Genomic DNA, 24,380 nt, shown 5'->3' with positions numbered 1-24,380 from the left:
ATATATAAATAATCATTATTAGCAAAAGCTTAAGTGACAAACAAAAATATTTTAATATTTTATACTCGACACACACCACACACAACCAACACACTCTCTCTCTCTCTCTCTCTCTCTCTCTCTCTCTCTCTCTCTATTTGTGTGAAGAGCAAGGAAAAATAGGAAGCAAACAAAAGAGCTGTAAAATAACGTTCACCACCCGTCACTAGATGTGTTAGTTGTTAGTTAAGAGTCGTTTGGCTTTACTTGACAAAAGAAGTAAGTTACTTTAATTATTAGTTTGATATAAATATATATATAAGCTAATCTCATAAAAATATTCAATGAGTACTAGATTACTAATGTATATATAATAATATACCAAAAACTTCACAAAAAATAAACAACTAATAATATATAGATGAAACTCATAGTTAAGCTGAAAATAAAATGGAATAAACCCTCTTAAGTTAATTACTTTGTCGATCATAGTGAATTAATGAAAATGGGGAAAAAACACGGCTAGAAGTATTTTAATATCTTTAAGGGGAAAAAAAAAAAAAAGCTTAGAAGTATTTTAATAATTTTTGAGAAAAAAAAAAGTATCTTGCGACTTGAAGAAGATGAATTTGTTTTTTAAGAAAATTAAAGAGTTTTATTTATATAGTAATATTTAGCTGATTGACATATTAGTAGAAAATTTTGCAAGTAATTAAGACTCTGTCCGAGAGCGGTTATTTTGCACGTTGTTGTGTGTCCTGCGTTCATTGTGTGCGATGAGATGGTTTGGTAGAATCACAAATATAGAAATTTATATCTTCATTAACGGAGCGATCTGAATAACACGTGATATGATATTATTTCACGCACGTGCATTCTGTCCACACGCTCCGTGTCGTATCACAAATTTAAACTAAACCTAGCTAAGTTAAACTCTATAAATTGCTCCAAAATACACAAATTCAAATAAAGATGGCTTCACTTAGCTTAGTTCATGGATTACTTATTAATTATATTATGCTTTGGTATAAAAATTCATATAATCATATCTATATATATTTGTTATTCAATTATTTTTAAACAAATAAGGGCTTAAAATTAATTTATATATGCTTACTCAATGTAGGAAACTTGGAAATAGAAGGTGAAAACATCATGTTAAGTGATAGATGACCACTTCCATTAATGAACTCTTCTCCTTTCTCCTGAAAAGGAAATGAAAAAACAAAAACTATTAAAATAATAGCTGGTATTGAAGTTTGTAACATGTTTTTAGAGCTACATAAGGGTGGGCATGTACATCAATGCCACTAGAAAAATATATAGTATCAAATCAAAAATAAAATTATACCTTGAGCAGTGTACAACAAGTGTTTAATTAATGGTACCACACCTCAATTAAGGAGCAAGGGGGAAAATAAAAACGAGAAAAAAAGAAAGAGTGAGAATATCATGATGGTTCCTCTAAGCCATTGTATATCTCAAGGGGCTAAAGCTAATTAGTAGTGAAGTGAGGAGAAGGTGGGGGCCCATGGGAGGGGTATTTATTGGAGAAACAAAGTTTAGGAGGGGGGCATTTTGGGATTAGGTTGGGGTTTAGCATGGAATGGCCACCTTAGTAGCTCAGGGTGCGTGTGAGGAGCTCGGTGGCACGTGGTTTGGCATGGATGCTTTTCGAGCTACAGACGAAGTGTCTGTCTGACCCCGCTTTCACCTCTGCTTTTATTTCTACTTTCGACAGTAGTCATTTGCAGCAATACCGACGTTAATTTGATGAAACAATTAATAATGTTTCTTATGCAGAAGGAAGATGAGATGTGACTCTGAACAGCTCGAAAAACGCACTACCACCAATTGATATACTTGTCCCCTCTTAATCGCACTAACTAGTTCTTAATTTTTAACAATTTCTTTCTGAGGCTAATTAATTAGTGTTGATGATTTTAAAATATATATGTAGTTGAAACTTGAAAATGCCTGGCACTATCCATTCCTAGCTAATCCCCGAGTTAATCATGATTATTTTATGATCAATTGAAAGATAACAAAAGAGGATATATATATATATATATATAAAACCAAATGTAACCTTCCAATTGAGATTGTAAAAGTTCATAAAATTATTTATAAGCATCATATTACGTACCCACAAAAACCATCAATGCTTACGTAAAATTGAATTACTGTTTTATTATGGATTTTTTTAAAAAAAAAAATGCATGGAGTGCGTGAGCATGTAACACCTCCCTTGCATATTCTATGCTTCACAAGACATCAAATTAGGGTTAGCTGTAGTTGAGTGCTAGGGCACGAGAACAACCACTGCATGGCTCGTAGCCGTTTTTCCTCTTTTTTTTTTCTTTGTTTTTTTTCCCGAAATTATTGTGTGGACCTAGTCCATGCACCATTACTTTAATTTTCATATATATCCTACTTAATTTTTTGATCTTACAGAGTTACAGTATTCAAATAAATAATCCATACTGTTAAAATTGATTTAAGGTATTTGAAATTCTTAGAAATAAAATTTTACATCTTTTCGATATCGTTTACTTTATAATCAAATTATTTTAAAATTGTTAATTTTTATTGATTATTATAATGAGTTTATAATTTAACGGTTTAAATTTTGATAGATAATACTTTAAGCTATCTAAATCAAGGTCAATGTTCTTGATTCTGAATTTAGAAATACTATGTTTAATTTTTAAATTGTTCAATTTCTATCAATCGTTTTGACATAATTTGCTTATGACTAGGTAAACAATATGGAAAAAATATATATATAAAAATGTATTTCTAAGAATTTCAAATATCATATATTAATTTTAACGGTATGAATCATTAATTTGAACACCTTAAGATCGAAAACGAAACTATAGCACCGAAACTCAGATACTATAAATAATAGCCTCTTTAAATATTTAATTTGCTCAAAAAATTAGTTATGCATGATTATTATATCTACTATAGCATATATGTAATTTATAATCTTATCCAATCTTATTTTTAAAAAAATATTATCACTGTAATTATTTAATTTCAAGTTTTTCTATAAATCTTTACAAACAAGATTTTTTTTTCTTCTGAAAATTAATTTATCTTAAAAAATAAAATTTAAAAATATCCGCTCAAGTTATTGACCAGTAGAAGGTCGAAAATGAGAGAGAGAGAGAGAGAGAGAGGGGGGCCCAATTTCGATTTGGCCCACAATGGCGTAAACAGAGCCCAATACGGCCCAACAATTTTTCCTTTTTCTTTTTTTTTTTTTAAAAAAAATCTCTCAGAAATGTTCAAATTTTATGTAACGCTGCAAATTATTGTAATCTTATTTTACTATTTAATCATTTATTTCTACACAAACAAAAAAAATAAAAACTAACATAAGTTATTAATTATGTAAATCATGAAATTTTCATATAAGAATTGCGCTAAATCACAAATGCACGCACGTATTAATTTTTTCGCACACTCTAGAGTTTTTTAACAACATTTGCATCATTTTGTAAATCTATGCATGGCTCCCCAACCATCTCATAAGAGATCAAAGAAAAACTAGTTTTTTTTTTTCCTTAAAAAAACAAATCATAAGAATGTTTAATCACCCCTTTGTACAGTGTTTTGAGAAAGAACACGTTGGTGGGGCATTAAATTAAAAATAGGATGGCATAAAAATAAAGAAATAATATTATTAAAAATTAATTTGCATGTGTGGAAAAGAGGAGAGAAGAGTCTTTGATTTTTGCCCATCATGCACTTGCTCATAGGAGAGTGGAATTAATATGGTAAGTTCAAGGCTCCATCTATTTATTTTATTTTATTTTATTTTTGCAGTCATGTCATAGACTCATAGTCTTTTTTAATCTAATTTTTTGCGAATTCCAAATAATAAACTTCGTGCCCGTTATCCAAATATACAGTTTTTACTTATTTCTGTTTGCATTTATATATGTATAAACGTGATCAATATAATTATGCCAATCATCTGCGCCTAATTAATATACTAGTTGTATGTAAAATCTAAGAAAATAAGTGTCTTAACAAACAAAACTTTTTATCCTTATTCAAATCGATAAAAACTGCCACCTATTATTTTTTTTTTTTGAGAAATAGATAACAAGTTACATATTTCATTCATTAAGTTAAATAAACTGAACGTACATGTTGAAAGCAGCTAGGGCTTCCGAAATACAGGCAAAAAAAACGGGGGGCAAGTAACAAGCAAATGAAGAGGGTGGAGGCGGGGGAAGAAAAGAAAGAAAAAAGAAAAAAATGAGAGAAAATAAAGGATTGCTTCAGAGTACGGCTGACCAGCTACTCGTGAGAAGTTTGACGCACTCTAGCGACCAGGAAGCAATGGGTAACGATCCACGAAAGGTAGAGTTATTTCTATCCTTCCAGACCACCCACCAGATCGCTGCTAGATAAGTCAAGCATTGTGACCTCTTTGACTCGACAGGATTGGCTGAAGCTCCGACTCAGAGATTTCGGACATCACCCATGGTATTATATATTATATATGAGTTTTGCGCTGCTGAAATTTTCATAAAATTACAATTTCAGTAAAAACTTTGTAGCTTTCACAACAATAGAATTTGAATGTGGCGGACATAAAAAATTTAGTTTAATTTTCTTCATCATTTCTTCATGAAAAGAGTAAGAAAAGAAGAAAATCTAAAATTAAGTTGACACGGAAAGAAGTCATCAAAAGAGATAAGATAAGATAACATCAAGAAAGAAAGATAACATTTTCTAAAGCAATAAATTACACTCTTTTCTTACTTCTCACTTTTCACTTTTCTTTTCTTTTCTTTTCTTTTCTTTTTTTTTTTTGGGACTCCCTACTAAATTTTTTTAGTTTTCTTAAATAAAAAAAAAAATTATTTTAAAAAGATATCCACTTGCCTTTGCTTTTGGAAAGTATATTGCTTACACTCTCAGCTTACGAGATTGAGAATACATCACGTTGATTATTTTACCTTCTAGAAAGTCGTTGGCCCCATTTAATTAATTCAAGCTTTTTTTTTAAAAAAAAACCACTTGACCTATGATGTGATGGATAATAACATAATTGTAATGCTTTTTTCGAAAAATACTTTAGAATTACTGTCGCTCTATTTTTATATAATATTGATGACCTAATAAATACATGTACTATTCTTAATCTGCATGAACATATGAACCAATATGCCAACATGTTAATATCAAATAAGAACTACATGAAGAGCATAATGAGGATTTTAAATTGTAACCTATAACACCAACCTTGGTGCCTTTGTCATTGAGATGTTAGTGGATTTGGCTCAGCAACTCAACATTCGTACTATATTTGAAATTAGTAGAGAGGTTTAGGCACAATTACAAAAGGCCTAAGCGATATTCGCTCTCGGTATTACAAATAATCAACAAGATGGATTAGAGTCGAGCCTAAACTCAACTAGCTATATAAAACTTGCTAACACACAAATCTGATTTTGATAACTGTGATGGCCACATTTTCGTCAGGTTTAGACTCACAAGTATCATACGATATGAGACTCGTTTCGCTAGTCTTAGTCGATTTTATAGTGAACCGCACTCTATCCAAAATAGTCATCAGCATGAGAACCTCAATCTTCCCACTTATAATTTGACTTAGTCGAGACTCATCTTATACTTTCGACCGGTAATTGACTTTGATACCAACTGTGACACCCCACTTTTCAGAAGATCATCCATCTTAGAACTATTCTAGTCCTAATTCGTTTACTCTCTTAACATCTTAGGTCTAACCACCGTGCAAAATGCTATAGCCGGATTAAAAATTTTTAATCCTATTATATCTCATATATAGGACTATCTGGGATCTTACAATAATATTATACATATTTCGATATTCGGCCTTTTGGAAACCGGTTGTTTCATATGGCATTAAAATAGGACGTACCAAATTCGAATCCCCCATATCTTGTTTTTCGGTTAGAGACTAAGGGTGTCTTTGGTCCCACGTAAAACTGTAGAAAAAAAAATTTTCAGTGAAAAAAAATTTTCGGTGAAAAAACGGTTTTATGTTGTTAGTGTTTGGTTTGGAGGAAAAAAAAAGTTTTTCATGACGGTGGTTTAGTTGGAAGAAAAAAAAAAAGATAAAAAACGATTTAATATTTTTTATTNATATATAATAATTATAATATTTTATATATTATTATAATTTTTATATATAGATTAAATATATTTAAAATTATAATAAACATGTTAATATATTTAGAGATATTAATAAATAATTACAAATTTATAAATAAAATATTATATAATAATATTTCTATATAAAAATAAAATACTATATATAATAAATATATATATATATTTATAAATAAAATTAAAAAAATATATATAATGAGATGCGGTCCACGAGAACGAAGTGGCCTCCTGGACCGGCCCCGTCCGCTCCCAAAGCTGCGCGCCATTTCCATCCATGGTTTTCGTTTTTCACGGACGCACGCGGAAAACGAAAACTCTAATTTTTTTAAAAAATTTGTAAAATAATTTTTTCAAAAAAAAATTTACTGACAACTAAACATGACGAAAAAAATTTTCTAAAGAATTTTACAGAGATCCAAACACACCCTAAACACAAAGGAAAAATGAGTTAGTAATTAAAGAGTCTAAGTAGATGGAAATTTAGTTTGATCAATCATTTGTGTGGAATTGAAAATGATGGTCAGCATTGTACTAACCTGACGCAACTCGGGTGCGCCGCATTGTTAGAACAAGAATAATTGAAGTTGTGGAGAAATGTAATTGGAAAATGATTATTTAAAAAAAGCAAAACTACACGTACACTTTAAAATACTTTTTATATAAAAATTTTATTAAAATTTTCTAAATTATTGAATTTTTAAGAGTGAAAAAAAAAGCTAAAAAATCTCTCCATTCCGCTTCCTTCTCAAATTTATTTTACATACAATTCAAGTAATAATTGATTAAAACAACGAATTGCTTAGTAACATTTTAAAGCTTTTAAAGTTGAATAGACAGGCGTTGAAATATATGATAGTTTAAGAAAAAATATATATTATGCTATAATGATGATGACAATAAATACTAATAACTCGTAAGATCCAAACTATTAACTTAAAATACTTAAGTTCAGTTATTATTAATAAAATATAAAATATATCTATATATATAATATAATTATAATTTTATTTTCATATACTTTTTGGCTTATGAAAAAAAATATATATTTTCTATTCTGAATCGAGATATTACATCAATCAATCATCTAAAGACTCTTATTAAGTTAATCTTAAAAATAAAAGAATTTGCAAACTATATTTTCTCACCGCCTTTACTGATCTAATAATATAATACTAATATATAATAAAAAAATTAAATTATTTATGTGTTGTTTGGTCTCAACAATTTAACTGTATATTTATTTATTTATTCGGCACGTAATTAAACAAATTAAAAGTCAATAATAAACAAATAATAATCACCAACGATAGAATAATTTTTTAAAAAAAATAAAAAGAAAAGGAGAAAATTTGGATGTGATGTGATATGGAGAAATGAAGAGAGAGAGAGAGAATAATGAAAGCCGGGGAACGTACGCCAACAGCTGATAATAAGAGGAGTAACCAAACGCACGCAACCACGTACTCATGTACACACACCTCTTTCTCATTTGGGGCAAAATAGATGTGAGACCCCTCCATTTTTGCGAGGTAAATCCCCCGATTCTCTCCTCGCATCGTGCGATTCCCGTGGAACGTTGATGGATTTGTCGTTAATGCGGGCAATTTTTGGTTTTTTTTTTTTGTTGCGAATTTCGTTCAAAATTTGGGATTTTTGAGCTTCTGAGGATGTTAGGGTTGGTTGGATTCGTGGTGGTGGGGGGGTTGGGTCTTCAGATTTGGGGCTTTGGATGTGTCTATGATATAAAGTTAGGATTTTTGTATGATTGATGCAATTTAGTGTCATCCCTTATACTTTTCACACACACACACACACACACACACACAAAACACACAAAGTTTGGGTTTTGATTCAATCTAGTCCTTACGTAGAATATTAAGGCGTGTCCCTTTTTTCTTTTTCTTTTTTTAAGGGGCGAAAAGTGACTATTTGAGTTCTTTTATGATTCTAGACATTTAGAGGAATACGGAGTGATTTTTTTTTTTTTTTTGTGGTGTGAATTTTTTGTAATCTGTGTATTACTGTACAAGTGAGTGAAAGCATTAAATTTTGACTATGTATGTAATCTCACCATTCCCCTGTTTTGATGCTTTTCTTATAGGTTTAATACATTAGTTGTTCTTACATGTTAATGTTCACTGCTTTCTCTTACACTGTTCTCTTGTCCATTTTTGGCATGTTTTCAGGGAATGAAATGGTCAAAGCTGCACATTAAAGCTTGATTTTCAATACATAATCTCGTAGTTAAGGATCGCGAGAAAAAGATTTCAATGGGGTCATTTTTTAGCGCGCTGACGAATAATGACCAGTCGCGCAATCAATCTAAAAGTCCTCAAGTCGAAGCCTGCAAGAGGCTGAGGATGTCGCCGTCCATCCATAACCACGAGAACCCAAGATTGATCCCTACTCTCCCCGATGAGATCTCATTGCAGATCCTCGCGAGATTGCCTAGAACTTGCTATTTGAGTGTAAAGATGGTCTCTCGTAGTTGGAAGGTGGCTATTGCTAGCTCTGAGCTCTACCAATTGAGAAAAGAAATTGGAACAACTGAGGAATGGCTGTATATACTTACCAAGGAGGACGAGGGCAAGCTGTGCTGGCACGCTTTGGACCCTATTAATGGTAGATGGCAAAGGTTGCCACCAATGCCCAACTTAACGCATGAAGAGGAATCAAAGAGGGGCCTGCGGGTATTGGATCTTATGGGCTCAGGAATCAAGATTGCCGATGTCATCAGAAGCTGGCTCGGTCGGAAGGATTCTTTGGATCGGATGCCGTACTGTGGCTGTGGAATCGGAGCTGTTAATGGCTGCCTTTATGTGCTAGGGGGGTTTTCTCGAGCTTCCACTATGAAAAGCGTACTGAAATATGATCCTTGTGTGAATTCGTGGCTGGAAGTGAGCTCGATGACTACCGGGAGGGCCTTTTGCAAGACTAGCGTATTGAATAGCAAGCTTTATGTTGTTGGTGGAGTGAGTAGGGGTAGGAATGGCTTGGCCCCTCTTCAGTCGGCTGAAGTATATGACCCTGACACAGGCCTGTGGGACCCGGTTCCAAGCATGCCATTTTCGAAAGCCCAAGTCTTACCAACTGCTTTTCTGGCTGAATTATTAAAACCGATCGCTACTGGAATGACTTCTTACAGAGGTAGGCTATATGTGCCGCAGAGTTTGTACTCTTGGCCCTTCTTTGTTGATGTTGGCGGTGAAGTCTTCGATCCTGAGACAAATTCTTGGGTGGACATGCCTGCTGGCATGGGTGAGGGCTGGCCGGGGAGGCAGGCAGGGACGAAGCTTAGCATGGTAGTGAATGGCGAATTGTATGCCTATGCCTTGGACCCATCTAGTTCTCTGGATAGTGGAAAAATAAAGATATACGATCATCAAGAGGATAGTTGGAAAGTCGTTTTGGGGAAAGTCCCGGTTCGGGATTTCACTGATTCTGAGTCGCCGTACTTGCTTGCGGGTTTTCATGGGAAGCTCCATGTGATTACTAAAGACATCAACAATGAGATTGCTATTCTGCAAGCTGACCTGCCGAAACATATAGATTCAGATACAGCATCGTCATCTTCTTCAACAGATTCAGCATCCCAAGATCTGGACGCGGCTATGGAGAGTGATATAGATATTTGGAGAGTCATTGCTGCAAAGAGTTTTAATGCAGCAGAACTTATCAGTTGCCAGGTCCTAAACATATAACTGTTGTAACTAGGAGGAATAAAGCCTCGTATGTTGCTGCCTTTGTCAATTTATCAGTAGTTAAAAGAGCGCTTTAAGAGTAAGGAGTGTTCTACCTTTTTCAGCCATGAAGCTGATACAAAAAGTGCTTTAGGAAAATGTTTGTAAATTGATATATATGTCTTGTTTAAATAGGCATTGCATGTAACAGATGGTAAATGCTTTGCAACAGTGATTCCGCTGATCATGCATGGAAGCTTATGCAATCAATGAGTATATCAAGTTTCTTTGTTCTGTAATGTCAAACACAATATCATATATTTCAAAAGGAAGGGACACCTTGATTTCTGATGGGGTATTAACCCAATTTATTTCTGTCACTCCATCCTTGATAACCATGGAATTACTTCTGAGGAAGTCAATCTTGAAAAGGGCTTTGTTTTCCCTACAATGTCAGTAACTCTGCTTTTCTCTTTTTTCTTTTTTCTTTTTTCTTTTTTCTTTTTTCTTTTTCTCTACTTGCAATTACTGTTGGATGATTCTAGCTCTAATCTTTTATCTGACGTGCATGATATGCTTTTTTTTTTCTTTTTGATGACTTCTTCTCACGATGAAGGCCTTTTTAGAAGGAAAGCTTTAACCTTAAAGAGTTCTACCCACCGAGATTGCAGGTTATCAGTATTGATAGGTGGTACAACTTAACACTGAATGTTGCTTGATAATCAATGCATGAATATTCCTTTTTTCCCCCCTTTCTATTACCTTTAAAATTATATTCTGCTTCGCATATTTCAGTGATTGTAGTTTTCTCGTTGCGACTGTTTTACAGTTTCTGCTCTTGCAATCTGAATCAACCTATCAAATTTTCTCTTTCCTATCCTGTTAAATGAAGCAAATGTTAGCTGCAGATCTATCTTTCGATCTATTTTTCGACTCTTGTTAGTCTAACATATGCTTGAAATGTCTGATAAATAACTTAAAATTAAGTTGGTCTGATACTCGGTTCTGTCTTTTTTTCTAATTTCTTTTCTTTTTGTGTGCTGTGTGAAGAATTTACTCTTTCTCATTTTCCATTTTAATCCAAGATTTTTTTCTTTTTTTCCTCTTTTGAACTGCCAGGAAGCAATATTTACGCATGGAAGGATATAGCAGCTGCTGACCTCACAGTTGTCAATGGACTGAATTTCTCTGCTCTACTCCATCTGAATTGCTTCACAGGTGAATGTCGAGAGGCAGCAACCTGAGATCAAACTTACAGCTTGTAATTTGGTTTCAAACTTTACCTCTTTATTGGCTTTTCTCATCCAGATTCGTTCCTTGATTTTGTTCAATGCACTCTTTAGAAGCCACTTATAGGACAATTTGCTGGGCCTGGTGAGTTCTCAACTCTTAGAACTTCTTTTTCCCCCACAGATTCCATATTGTTGGTCCTTCTCTTGCTCTTATCCTATTGCTCGTTTTCTTATCTTGCCATCAAATTTGTAACCACCACCAAGTGTTCATCTGGAAACAAAATCGATAGGCCTGGAAACATAATTATTAAATGGGATAAACTTCAAGGAAACAAGCAATAGTATTAAATTATTAAAATTGAGACTTTAGGATTGTAATTGAAGTCAGAGTTGAACCTTAAGGCCTAACTTTGCAATTGACCTTTTATTTTTCCTCATGGTATAACCTAGCAAGAAGAGATACATAAGGATCATGGAACTGTAAAGGGTGGTCTAGTATAACGGATTCTTTGTTCAAATTTGATGAATTGAATCTCAAAATTAGGGCTCTAAATGGGTGAGTTTCACATATCTGACCTTGAAGCTGGGCTGATTTTGTCCCGGACTAGATTGTAATGGAACATAATATCTGACCCAAACGAAAGCCTGAGAATCAAGCAAAAGAAATTGCACTGGTCGCAACCAGCTAAACAATGAGTATGGCGCAGCTTAGAAGGTGGTTAGTTTAGTTTATATTTAGTGTAATTAAAAAAAAAAATCAAGATTGGCAAGTTTAGTAGTCCAGATTATGCATCTATTGAAAGCTTATTCAAAGCTAAAAGCTCTTCAATATTTTTGATTTCTAAGGTTTCTTGTGATAGCAGAGAAAGAGTTGATACTTTAAAATAAATCATCATCGGTGCCATTATGTTATTTGAATTTTGACAATTTTCCATTACATTTGCAAATGAAGAGATTTTACATAAAGGCCCAGTATCGACAGTCATCCCAGAAAGCTCCTCAATCGACTACAGGCTTCTAAAACACAATCCTTGTAGTTAAATGAGCTAACTCTTATAAAACCTTCACCACCTGGACCAAATCCGCAACCTGGGACCGTAATAATATGCGCCTTCTCAAGAATTTCACTAAATATGTCCCATGATTTTTGACCAGGAAAATGCACCCATAGATAAGGGGAATTCACTCCACCATAAACTTCCTGACCGCATGAAGTGAATGTATCCAATAATATCCTTGCATTTTCCTTGTAGACATCAATCACCCCGCGAATAGCCTACAAATACCAGCTCAGTCGGACCAGTTTGTACATCATAGGATTTAAATCTATTTATATGGAAGTTCATTGAAAAATACAAACCTTGTGACCTTCGTCTGATAAGCAAGCTAGACCACCAGCTTGCGCTATGCTAGATGCTCCATTGAAGCAAGTGCAGATGATGCGATCAAAGTCCTGCAAGACGGGGAATCCATTCGAGTACAAGAGCTCATCGGGGACCACTGTCCAGCCGAGACGAACTCCGGTAAATCCCGCAAATTTTGAAAAAGTTGATATCTCAATTGCCACCTAAAGAACACAATAATCTGTAAAATTACTGTATTCTTAATCTGTTTCTTGTCGCGATGATCGTGATAAATTTATGATTGCATACTCCAGACTCTAAAGTCTAAACTGGAGCCTTTTTTTTCTTTTTAACTATACTTTGGCTTGGCATCTTACTATACAAACACTAATCACCTCTTTAGATCCAGGGATCTCGTAGATGGATTGCGGGCTGTCATCTGATATGTAGGAGGCATATGCGGAATCATACACGATGATCGATCCATTCCTCTTCGCAACGTCCACCAATTGCTGCAGCTGCTCTCTTGATGCAGCTTGACCGGTCGGATTGTTCGGTGAGCAGAAGAAGATGATGTCGGTCCTCGGAGTTATCGAGAAATCAGGAAAAAACAGATTTTCTGGTGCACATCTCATGTACTCGACTCCCTTATATTTGCCAGATTCCTCGAGGACTTCCCCGGTTTGACCCATTATGATGCTTGAATCGACGTATGCCTGTTGATTTAATGTGCTTCAGGTGAGTATTTTTAAAAGTTATAGTATTAATTGTATACTTCAATCATGTGAACAGATTGCCCACGACGAAGTTATCCTGTAGTCGATTTTCATGAAAGTTCTCATCATCTTTATCTTGTGAAGTTGTCTTTTAAGTGTAATGTACCAAAACAAATGCTGAATGCCCACTAATATTGATGATTTCTTTCTTACTTTTCTCGAAATATGACTATATTTGCCATTGATCTATCTGTTTGCCATTCATTGCATGCTTTCATTGTATACCAACATCTGTTGTTCGACCTCTTTTAGTATAATATCATCTATTACTCAAATTACTAAGTGATGGAATATGTGTGGGGAATCTCAGAGAAATGCCAAGCTTTTAATCTGTTTGCAGAAAGAATGCTTGAAGTAGAAACACCACCGGAAATGTTGGGTCTTGCACCGCAACCGTCATGTTCGACCCAAACATCAACTGCATGAAATGGATGAGGTCTTAGTACTCTACATAATTATAGCGCGGAGAAAATACATAGGAAATGCTTTTTTTTTCGTATACATATACATACCTGAACACGGGCAATGTCACATTGTGCTCCATCTGAAATGAACACTTCATTCTCTCTTATTCCCATGTTTCCATATATTGTATCAGCAATGGCCTTTCTTAGACTCTGCATTAAACAGAATGTTCATATACTCAATGACCAAAATATTTTGCTACATATAATCATTGTTTTGGTTGCATATATCATTTATATTTATACATCCTTACCTTGTTTCCTTGCTCATCACCGTAACCTTTGTACCCCTCGGGAGTGGATAATGCAAGTGAATGCTACAACAAAAGAGTCAGTGGTAAAATATACAATCAGTAGTCACTTATTTTAGGTGTTATTTTGTTGTCATAAGCTATTCTATGTGATCTTAGGGGCGTCAACTGGGCCGGACCTTCTATGTCATCTGGGCCATGTGCAGGTTTCTACGGGCCTGGGCCCAAATTCCAATCCATTAGTAGCCCAAACTGCTATACTCCTTTCCCATGAATATTTTACAATTCTAAACTCAGAACTTTATTAGCTCAATGTAATTTGTTTATCTCCAACCCTAGTTGAGGGACAACCAAAAAATCTAACTTAAATTATTGATATAAATGTTATTTATTTTCATCTTTCCCAATATACAAGGATTTTTGAGGTCTCTGTCATTCCTATAATTTTTGTTAAACTTGGCAATCTAAGTTGGGCTAATATTTGATTCTTTAATAAAAATTTTTAGGTTAATGCACCATATGTATGCCAACCATTTGGAAAGATATTTATTGTCAATGAATTATAGTTCAGTAAGATAAAAAGAATTAACCAATAAAAAAACATTCTTTTATTCAGTCAAAAATTTTATCTACATGAAAGAAGCTGTATGCAGAGTCATAATGGTCAGAAAAAATAACTTTTACAAGAGAAGAAACTATTGACTAAGAATTAAGATCCTTTAGCCAGGTGGTTCTGAAAACTGAAGTTGTTCGTCTTAATTTACTTTGCAGAAATTGCCTGGTGGAGTTACAGAGTAAAGAAGCACTTATCTCATTTTAAGTGGCCCAACTTATGGCTTGTCATCAAATAGTTAAAAAATGATGGAAATACATGAGCAATGTATATAAGAAAGGCCCTTTCAAACTGATTAGATAGACAAATATATAATATTTCTTTTTTCCAACTAATCATGCCAAGTAGTATAAGGAAATGTTAAAAAGAATACAAGAATGAAACAAACATCTTTTCTTCTTCTTGCATGAGGAAACAAATCAACATCAGATTATTAGCTTCTCTGAAAAGAGCATTTTGACTTTTCTTTCTTAATGACAAATTGAGACATAATAATTATTATTAACATAGAGTTGGATTACTACTTACCACTCAATCAAAGTAGTATTACTAATCAAGATCCATGCATGCAGAGTCCATTAAAAATTTGACTAATTCATCATTTTGGACTATGTAGAATCCTTGTCCGGTTTCTATCTTAAGTTCCACCGTAATGAAAAAATAAATTACAAATCCCCATCAGTCTTTGAAGTTAAATATTCTTAATCATCCTGTTATCGTATTGATGCATGTTGGTTACATGGTTTATCTGAAGATAATCCTACATAAAAGATATCAGAGATAATGCTCTCCATTGATTTTATCTTCAAGGGACTGTCACATTCCTATTTTCTATGGCCAATTTTTTTTTTTATTTTTTGTAGAATCTTCTGTTGGCGAAATTGGACTAGGGCTTCATTGATGAGTCCAGAAACATAGCAAGCATTGAGCTCAACTTGTCCTTTGAAATGAAATAGTTGCCATTTAAAGGAATATAATATAATTTTACGATTATGCTCATGTTTCTTCTTCTCTTTGTACACAATATGCACAAAATTTAGGGACTAGTCTTACTGATGTATGTCATTGCTGTTTTCTTTCATGTAGCAGTGTGTAGAATAGGCAGTAACCTTAAAATTGTAGCATCTAATGAATATATATTCTTAGTCTAAATGATTATAAGGCTGCTTCTCACACACATATTCCAATTCAGATGGTGTAAGAAGTAGTGAAGTGTGTAAAAACTATACATTAGATCAATCGGAAAATCATCTAGCTATGTATATTTGAAGGAAGAAATGTAGGAAGTTGTTGTCTGCAAGGAACTAAAGAGTACCTCAGCCATAGCTGATGTTACTATTGTCGGTATAGGTTCAGTTGTATCGCCAACTCCTAAGCTTATGACCTTGGCATCTGGATACTTTTCCATGTGTGCCTTTTTCTTCTTCTCTATCTGATTGCAATTCCATGATGGAAAAGAAAATCAAAGACAATCAAAGATCCGTCAGAGCACTTAAGATAACATCAAACGCTACTATAATTCTGCCGGAAAAAAAAAAAATGCCAACTAGATTCACCGAAGTTAATTTTGGCAGAAATTGGAGACTAAACAGTTAAAATATTTAGAGGAAACAAGAGGGAGAGGATTGATTACCTCAGGAAACAGGTAGCCATTGCGAAATTTTTCCATGTTTGCATTGCGAGTCACCTTCGTTTGGCAAACTGAAATGCAAAATGTTAACGAAGACTCGAAAAAGAAGAAACTTTGAGATGATGATTTTGAAGTGAAAGAAGAAAAGATCCAGTAGCTAGCATTACCAATCGCCATTCGAGTCCTAGTCGCCCATGGAGCAAGTCCTTTCAAATTGAGTACACTATGTAACAGAATGAGATAGACAAAAACATATGAATTAGACATGTTTGGCATGATTTTATGAATCATCTTGGAGATATATTTATATGCATATATATATATATATGGAAATTTACTTTGATGAAATCATCCTTGTCCTCAGGGCTCAAAGATGATTGATCAGTACTATAAGCAATATCAAACTGAGAGGGAGGTAGCTCTTTAGGGAGATCTTGGGTGTGTATTTATAGATGTAAGGGGAGCACATTAATTGAAAGGTGGCAAGAACACAATGTTGGTTATGGTAACTTCAAAGAGTTGGTAGAAATTGGATTTGCCTTGAGTGTGGAACACTTTTGAAAACTTAACCCTGGTGAGATGGACTTAGCTCTTGATGTCCACACCTCATTCCTCTTGTGCATATTGGAATGCCATATTGTTGATGGTGACTTCTCCCACCTAATTTCCAAACATAATCCAACCATTCTTTTCATGGTGATTCATTCATTTTGATGGAATACTTAGTTATGAGAGTACCCTCGTCATACTCCATTACCAATTTAAGGGTTGATCAAGGAATACTAAAATTTGTGCATAAGAAAAATGAAAAAGAGATGGTCTAAGAAACATTCAAGAGTCAAAAAGTTTAATTTGGGAATACTAAGATTTGGGCATAAGAAAAATGAAAAAGTGATGGTTTAAGAATAGTGAAAATTAAATTTAGGAATATCAAGATTTGTGCATTGGAAAAATGAAAAAGTGATGGTTTAAGAACGTTAAGAGTCAAAAAGAAGTTCCATACGAATTCATGATATTGACACAAGCAAACACATGACATTGTCAACTTGGTTATCCACATATGCAAAGCATAGCATGGATTTGGATATGATGATTTGTCCATGTATGGCGGCGGACAATCTAGTTTTCGAAGGCTCACCAAACTATTTTCCAGAATAATATGTTCTTTTTTTTTTCCAAAATAATATGTCATGTTTAAAGAGCATATTAGAGCGTATTGCTTTCCTGAGTCCCCGACTAGCCTACGCTTTTTTGTGCAGTCACCATCTCTGCTATTGGAATTTAAAGTTTTTTACTTTTTTTTTTGGTGAAATATATTAGAGTTTGAGAATAGTTGAGGAATGCTAGAAGAGAGTAGTTAAAAGTTTAATGCATGAGCAAAATGAAATTCTCTTGATTGGTTTGAAATAGAAACTGCCACAAAATACTTGATGTTTTCTCTATGATGCAAAGTCATAGTCATAGAATCAAGTAAATGAATATATTGGAAGCACTGCGACGGTTCTTGCTATTGTTTGTTTCTTCTTCTTCTTCTTTTTTTCTTTTTCATGGCTTTGGTTGCTCAATTTGATCTTGAGTTAGGCCAGATGGATGTAAAAAACTGCTTTTCTGAATGGTCATGAACTTTAAGAAGTCAACAATTAATAAACAACATCTCTAACAGTATTTAGGGACGGGAGAGGAGCAAGGCATTAGGTGAACAACAGAGTTTTCCTTGTACCTAACGAAGAAGTAGAACTAAATGAGATATACGAAGTAAACAAGACTCTGGACTTGTTATTTTAATCTGATCTTCTTCAGCATGTATTGTTCATTAGTACAAAATCAACGACAACTTCTTCTTTTGACATGAATTCTTAGTAGTTTATTAGTTGACTTATACCTTGTTAGTTCAAAATACAGTATTCTTGAAAAGTTCGTCTAAACATCGATAGCCTTCAAAAGGTTCCATGTTAAGTATATTTCTCTGACTTTGCTGATTCTTTGTAGGGAGAGGAAACATTCAAAGAAGCATCTAATCACCTGTTGGCCTGGTATTCAGTACTCGATCTTTACCTAACGAAGAGAGGATCGATTCAGGTCTCGCTGCACCAACCGAGTTGATGTGAATTTCTTATTGTTTCTTCGCAAGACTTCGTGAGAAGTGCATGTAAAGTCAGAAGACCAAAACTAGCATTCATTAAACAAACCACCTTTTAGTTGCTGATGGCCACATCAGTTTGAAGCCTCTTCTGATACTCAAAACTAAATCTATGCTTTGATCAGCTTTTGCAATTGAAGCATGTGGTCTATTCTTGTTTTTTAAATTTTATCTTGAGGACTCAACCTCTGCCCTGTTACTTTCTTTTCTCTAAACTACACTATTCCTACTGACTCATACCTTGTTGTCTTGAGTCTTTATATCTATTATACAACATATGCCGCATATTATATACATGCCGAATGCGACAGGGCAACAGCTAGGAACTTAAGATTCAAATATTGGACCCTGCTCTTTGTTCAAGATTAGTGTGATCTTAATGGAGAGGAAATTAAGCAAGTTCATTGACATTTGACACTTTGCTAGAGGTTATGTTTTTAAATCTTACTTGAGAACTTCAAGAGTCCCTACATGAAAACATTGTTCCTTTAGGAAAAGAAATGGTCAACTAGAAAGAGCAAACATTGTATCTGAAGAAGTCTTTTCCACTTTTTTTTTGGTGTTTGGAGAGCAGCAATTGCTTGGTGAAAGATTATCTCCATTGATGTAGCACCTTTGGTGACTAAAATCTTTATACTTTTGCTGTTAAGACTGTTTCTGGTCTGTTTCCTTATAGTATGTGATCAATTTGGCGGGTAATATCATATTCCGATGGTAAATGTAACTATTAATGAAAAAAAGAAAATACCATTTTTCTAGTGTTTCTGACATGAGAAAGATCTGTACGTTTAGATTTTTTAAAACTTAAAAAAACCAACCAGAAAATCGTCTCGAAGACGTTGTCGCACATGGGTATTTCTTTTTCACGATGAAACTAATGTTTGTGTATCTCTCAAAAGAAAAACTAATGTTTGTGTACAGCGAAGAGTAAAATCCAAGCTATACACATATGTAAGGATGCTTGCTACGTACACCTACTAAAGGAATTTTGGATAGTCAAAGATGGTTATCAAGCAAACAACTACAAGCTCCATGTATTGTATGTGCCACATGAATGCGCAGTTCCATGCATTTGGATGCTTTAGCTATCACTGCTCAAAAAGACTAACTTTGGAAAATAGTGTTAGACGCTGCATCTCTAGAAGCTAAGAAACACCCAAGAAGCCACACATGCAGGTGTGTTTTAGCTTTCCTTATATTCAACATTGGACTCATGTAAAAAGGTTTTTCCACAGGGCAAATGTAGTGTTTGAAAAATGTGAACTTCCACGTGATCTCAATTGATTGGTCCAGCAGGCTTTTTACTAGGAAAAGAGAGAGCATGTCAATCTAAAAAAGATTGAATAGGAGGTTGTGAATATCCTTGGCAATCTAGTGTGCCAAAAATTTATAAATTTCGAATAAGTGGCAGAAGTTTAACAATCACATAAAAAAATATATGACATCTGACGTAACAGGCTTGTTGTCGTATCAAGCGAGTCCAAAGTCACATCATGTAGAAGCGGCCATCAAACTTTTATTAGGAGGGTTGAGAATTTCTACACCCGAAGTTAGGAAGAATTTACCCCGCCCTTGAAATTAAGTTGTGGTGCAATTAAACATGATGCGTGGTTTTGTTAATGAAGATCACCGAAGTAAAGAAACATATTTGATTGTAGTCTAATTGTTCAAAGATCTTTATCAATCCCGTTTCGATGATCAATACCTCACTACTCAACTTGAATCTTTTACTCCAACCGGACGCGATTCGATTGATCCACTTTTTTGACCTATTTGTTACATGGGTTTGGAAAAAAGATCATATTGTTTACCATACATTGGCTGGTCCAATGTGATCACTCCGAACTGCAACCCAAATGCAAATTCGATCAGATTTGAACTTTGATCCATGTTCGAGAAATGAAGTGTTTACTAAGTTGGTCTTGCATGGAGTGGCAACTGTGGACTAATCCAACCACAAATTAGGTTGAGAGTGGGCTAAGCTCAGGTTCAACTCGGGTTAACCCAGTCGAGTGGCATTAAACATAAGATTGATCAATTATTGGATTTTGCTAATAAAATAATAATTAATAATCATATATAACTACGGATTTTTCCGACATATTTTTGCTCCCTATTTTGTCTATTTTTAAGGCTAATTCGAACAGCAAAAATTGTAGTGGTGTGGCATATTAAGAGAATCTAATTGGGTTGGGCCCATAACTGGGCCTCTTTGTGGTTACATTTTAGGGCCCAATAGAACAATAATCTTGGGCCTAAAAGAACGACCCAGCCACATATGCTGGAGATTTGGGCAGGTATCGTGGTTCCAGAGACTATCAAGTTTTAAAGAAAGATAGATAGACAGATAGACAGACAGAAAGGCAGAGAAATGCAGAGCTCACCATGGATAGGCGGTGGTTCAATGCGATCATTGTTGAGACTCCATGGTGACTCCCGCAGCGTCTGCGCTACCTACCCTATAACGCAGCGTCAGCGGAGGCGGTGCAGCAGTGGAAAGAAATGGTGTTGGAGATGACGCAATCCCGTGGGGAGCTTAAAAAGAGAGCAATACCAGCCAGAGATTCCCGCCACATTTTAAATTTAGTACTCAGAAACTTCTAAATAGAACACTCAAATCCATATTCAAAGCCCACATTTAATCACGCCCATAGAATCAAGCCCTATTTAGATTAGGTTCCATTTAGGCCTAGTTGTATCTTAAATAAAGCACGAATACAACAAAGATAGGAAGTGTGAGAATGATAGGCTTCTTTTATGGGCCGGTTTATGGGCCCATGAAAAACATGAAAAACCGTTCTCCCAATAAAAAAAAAAAAAAAAAAAAAAAAAAAAAAAAACATGTTTCCACAAAATTTCAAAAAACGAAAATCATAAACTTCAAAAAAATATATATATATTCAAGAAAAACCACTTTTCCTAAAAAATACTTTTCTGGATAGAAAACAATTTTTGGAATATTTTTGGGAGAACAAAACACCCCCATAAGCAAATTGTAAGCTGTTTTTTTTTTTTTTGACAGAGAGTAATAGAAATTCAAAGAACATATTGGTTGTAAAGTAGTACTTTCCTAACCAAAGAGCAATTTAGGTTTTTTCATTTGTTTTTTAATTATACCTCAAAGCTTATTTTGGCTTAATAGATCTCAAAAATAAAAATCTCTAAGTAAATTTAAATTCATACAAAATTAATTTGATAATGGTATAATCGTGACTTGGTTAGTAGCCTCGTTCAATATATTCCAACAAGATTTCAAAATTCTAAAGAAAAAACATGTAATAAGACGCACAAAAAAAAAAAAAAAAAAAAAAAAAATTGTTTCAAGTAGTTTCGAAAGGGACTCTAAAACCTAAACCAAGATTTTTTTTTTGCCCTTTTGACTTGCTAAGTTAGAATTATAAACTAATTAATTTTCAATTTTAAAATATAATATATCCATCATTTAATTATTAGATCCATCTTTATGAAAAGAGCAAAGCCACACATATAATTAGATGAATTCCATCTTTTGATCAAACAATTAGAACTCCTGGTGCCAAAAATTTTAATTTTAATTGCATAAGGCTAAGTTTATGTTCAGAAACTAATTTTTTTTGCTGTAAGATAATAATATTGTACTTACTGACAAATTAGCAATCATCACCACACAAATAATTTTTTAAAAAAAACCTATGTTTATGTTTATCATCATGAAAACAAGACTAAGTAACAGATAAGCTGCAACATTATCTCATCAACTGATTAACAGATTCTGTACAAGCATCTTAACAAAAAGGGGGGGGGAAAGAAAAAAAAAAAAGAAAAAAAAATTAAATTACAATTTGGAACTGCAATGTCTAAACGCATCTTTTCGCGTTAATTAGGATTAGGAAAGATCGAAAGCGTTCTCGAAATTTACAAAATAAAAAGAAAGCGGATATATAATTTTGGCAACGCAATTCCAAACAAGAGGCGGAAATCGACGACCGAAGAAGCATCGATCGATCAAGCCGAGAAGAAGCCATCGAAAGCAGCAACCCCGAGAGTGGTTTTGGGCTCCATCATCGCCCTCCTCAGAAGCTCCTCCATTTCCTTAACCCCTACCTCCCTCAACGAAGAGAGCTCCTCCGCAGCTCTAGAGAGGAGAGACGACGAAGACGACGCCACCGCGCAATTGAACTCCGCCGCCTCCTTGCCATATCCCTTCTCCATCCGATTCCTCCTCCTCTCGAACTCCTCCGCCACCAAGAGCGCTATATCCGCCATTAGAGACCTCTATAGGGAATTTTTTTTTTTTTTTTGGATTAATGAGTTTAATGGAGTGGGAGAATATATAGGGGGGGGAGGGGATGGGGCGGTGATGCTTAAACTTGGATAAGGTTGAGTACAAGTGTACAACTGAGGAATTAATTATTAATTAATTTAAAGGGGTTTAATGGTAATGAAGAATTAATTTTGTAGCATCTTATGGGCTTTGATGGTTTTCTTTTTTGAGCACAAGGAGTGGGAATACGGGGAATATGCTTTTGATTAAGGATTTAGTGGGAGGGTATAAAAGTAATCTTACCTTCTAGGCCATATTGATAGACTTTATTATATTCAAATGATTTAGAAAAAACTTCAAATAACACACATATAGTTTTACACTTTTTTATTTTTGTATTATGTGGTTTAAAGCGTATCAATTTAGTAACCTGTGATTTTTTTTTATTTTTTATTGTTCTCTCCATTTTCTTTTTGTTAAATCAATAAAAAAGTTAAAACTAAAAGATACTAAAGTGAATATTCGATAAACTTAGGTAGGGTTTCTGAAGTTTTTTGTATATAATTTAACAAAATATTAACAAAGAAACCGACGAAAAGAAAAGATATAAAACCATGGGGTATTAAATTGATGCGCTTTAAACTGCAGGATACTAAAGTGAGAAAATGCGAAATCACAAAGGTGGTATTTGAAGTTTACCCGATAATTTAAATATTCTTTTATTTTCAAATAAAAAAAAATATGCAAACTTATATATACTGTAAACAATTTTTGAATCAACTACTCTCAATCTGTTTGTTCTGAGTCCGTAAACGATACTTTAAATTTAAATTTTATTTTAATTAATTTATAGTTGTAAAAATTATATAAAATATGTTAACTAAATCTGTAGAGGCTGTAAATTGACGTAGAAAGAAATGCGTTCAACATTAATAGAACATCACCACAATTGCATGCTATATCATCTACAATTTTAAAACTATAGTAAACTTTATGAACATTTTATCGTTGCCAAAATTAAAAAACAACTTACCTTTGGGTCGGCTGGATCGAGCCTTATCTGATTCTGAATTGACTCAGGAAAAGTAAACTAATAATATTCATAGCTAAAAAACTAATCGCATCATCAATAAAGTAACTTCCAAAATTATATTGCGTGTATTTGATTTGATGCGTCCACAAAGATCTACATTATACCAAGTGTAGTGTCTTTCTAAGCACGACGTGGCAACTAAGCTGTAAAATTTTGAGTTGTTTTTCCACAGTAACGCTTTTGAGTTGTTGTTTTCAAGCACAAATGTACGGCAAGTAGTATCATTAGGAACTAAGCTAGTTTCATTGTAAAAATAATACATTGAGAAATATTATATATACATCTATTTATACGTATAGATCTTTTAACTCTTCCATCTTGAAATTCACAAAAATTTAAATTAAATTTTAGTAAAAAATTAAAAGATTGATAAGACAAATAAAAAGCAAATATCATTTCTCTAATATATATATAAGCTGTATGAAGCGGATAGCGTGCTATCTATTTCTTAAAATATATATATATATATATATATAAGCTGTACACCTACTCCTATCAATATCNATATATATATATATATATATATATATATATATATATATAAAAGCTGTACACCTATTCCTATCAATATCATTTCTCTAATGTATTTGGAGACCCACTAATAGCAAATATAAATTTTATGTGTGACGCATCAAGTTTAATAGTATTGTTACAAGTATTTTATAATATTATATTTAGGTACTATAGACGTAGAAGTAAATTTATGTGGCATTTCGAACTGCATACATAGTACGTTATAAATATCAATATATTAATAAT

At 33.7% G+C, this 24,380-nt stretch overlaps 2 protein-coding genes across 7 annotated transcripts; one reads left to right on the top strand and one right to left on the bottom strand.

The window, feature by feature from the left end:
- On the top strand, window positions 7,543-18,419 carry LOC109721365 (F-box/kelch-repeat protein At1g22040-like). 4 transcript variants are annotated; one of them, XM_020248937.1, is made up of 7 exons: window positions 7,543-7,685; window positions 8,343-10,288; window positions 10,956-11,054; window positions 11,145-11,210; window positions 12,322-12,591; window positions 12,815-13,149; window positions 18,135-18,419. In XM_020248937.1, exon 2 carries the CDS (start codon window positions 8,427-8,429, stop codon window positions 9,855-9,857), a length of 1,431 nt encoding a protein of 476 aa, XP_020104526.1. In that variant the 5' UTR covers window positions 7,543-7,685; window positions 8,343-8,426; the 3' UTR covers window positions 9,858-10,288; window positions 10,956-11,054; window positions 11,145-11,210; window positions 12,322-12,591; window positions 12,815-13,149; window positions 18,135-18,419. The 4 variants fall into 4 exon arrangements, with proteins under 4 accessions (XP_020104526.1, XP_020104527.1, XP_020104525.1 ...); XM_020248938.1 differs by having other exon boundaries at window positions 10,956-11,210; window positions 12,821-13,149; XM_020248936.1 differs by having other exon boundaries at window positions 10,956-11,210.
- On the bottom strand, window positions 11,548-20,847 carry LOC109721367 (aminotransferase ALD1 homolog). Of its 3 annotated transcripts, none has more exons than XM_020248942.1 (10): window positions 20,670-20,847; window positions 16,313-16,368; window positions 16,149-16,216; window positions 15,831-15,947; window positions 13,906-13,968; window positions 13,700-13,804; window positions 13,555-13,605; window positions 12,807-13,127; window positions 12,429-12,635; window positions 11,548-12,344 (listed from the first exon to the last, which is right to left on the bottom strand). In XM_020248942.1, the coding sequence occupies exons 2-10, from the start codon at window positions 16,320-16,322 to the stop codon at window positions 12,051-12,053; spliced, it is 1,236 nt and encodes a 411-aa protein (XP_020104531.1). In that variant the 5' UTR covers window positions 16,323-16,368; window positions 20,670-20,847; the 3' UTR covers window positions 11,548-12,050. The 3 variants fall into 3 exon arrangements, with proteins under 3 accessions (XP_020104531.1, XP_020104530.1, XP_020104529.1); XM_020248941.1 differs by lacking the exon at window positions 20,670-20,847 and adding an exon at window positions 16,484-18,125; XM_020248940.1 differs by lacking the exon at window positions 20,670-20,847 and having other exon boundaries at window positions 16,313-16,448.

The sequence above is a fragment of the Ananas comosus genome, linkage group 15, assembly GCF_001540865.1.
Source record: "Ananas comosus cultivar F153 linkage group 15, ASM154086v1, whole genome shotgun sequence".
Lineage (NCBI taxonomy): Eukaryota > Viridiplantae > Streptophyta > Magnoliopsida > Poales > Bromeliaceae > Ananas > Ananas comosus.
The sequence above is the reverse complement of the archived record's forward strand: the minus strand, read 5'-3'. Positions and strand labels throughout refer to the sequence as shown.

Coding starts and splice junctions, on each gene's coding strand:
- LOC109721365 (XM_020248937.1), top strand. CDS start 8,427: ATGGGGTCATTTTTTAGCGCGCTGACGAATAATGACCAGTCGCGCAAT.
- LOC109721367 (XM_020248940.1), bottom strand. CDS start 16,436: ATGATTCATAAAATCATGCCAAACATGTCTAATTCATATGTTTTTGTC. Junction 15,948..16,148: donor ATGGCTACCTGTTTCCTGAG/GTAATCAATCCT, acceptor AATTGCAATCAG/ATAGAGAAGAAGAAAAAGGC. Junction 13,606..13,699: donor GTGACATTGCCCGTGTTCAG/GTATGTATATGT, acceptor CATTTCATGCAG/TTGATGTTTGGGTCGAACAT.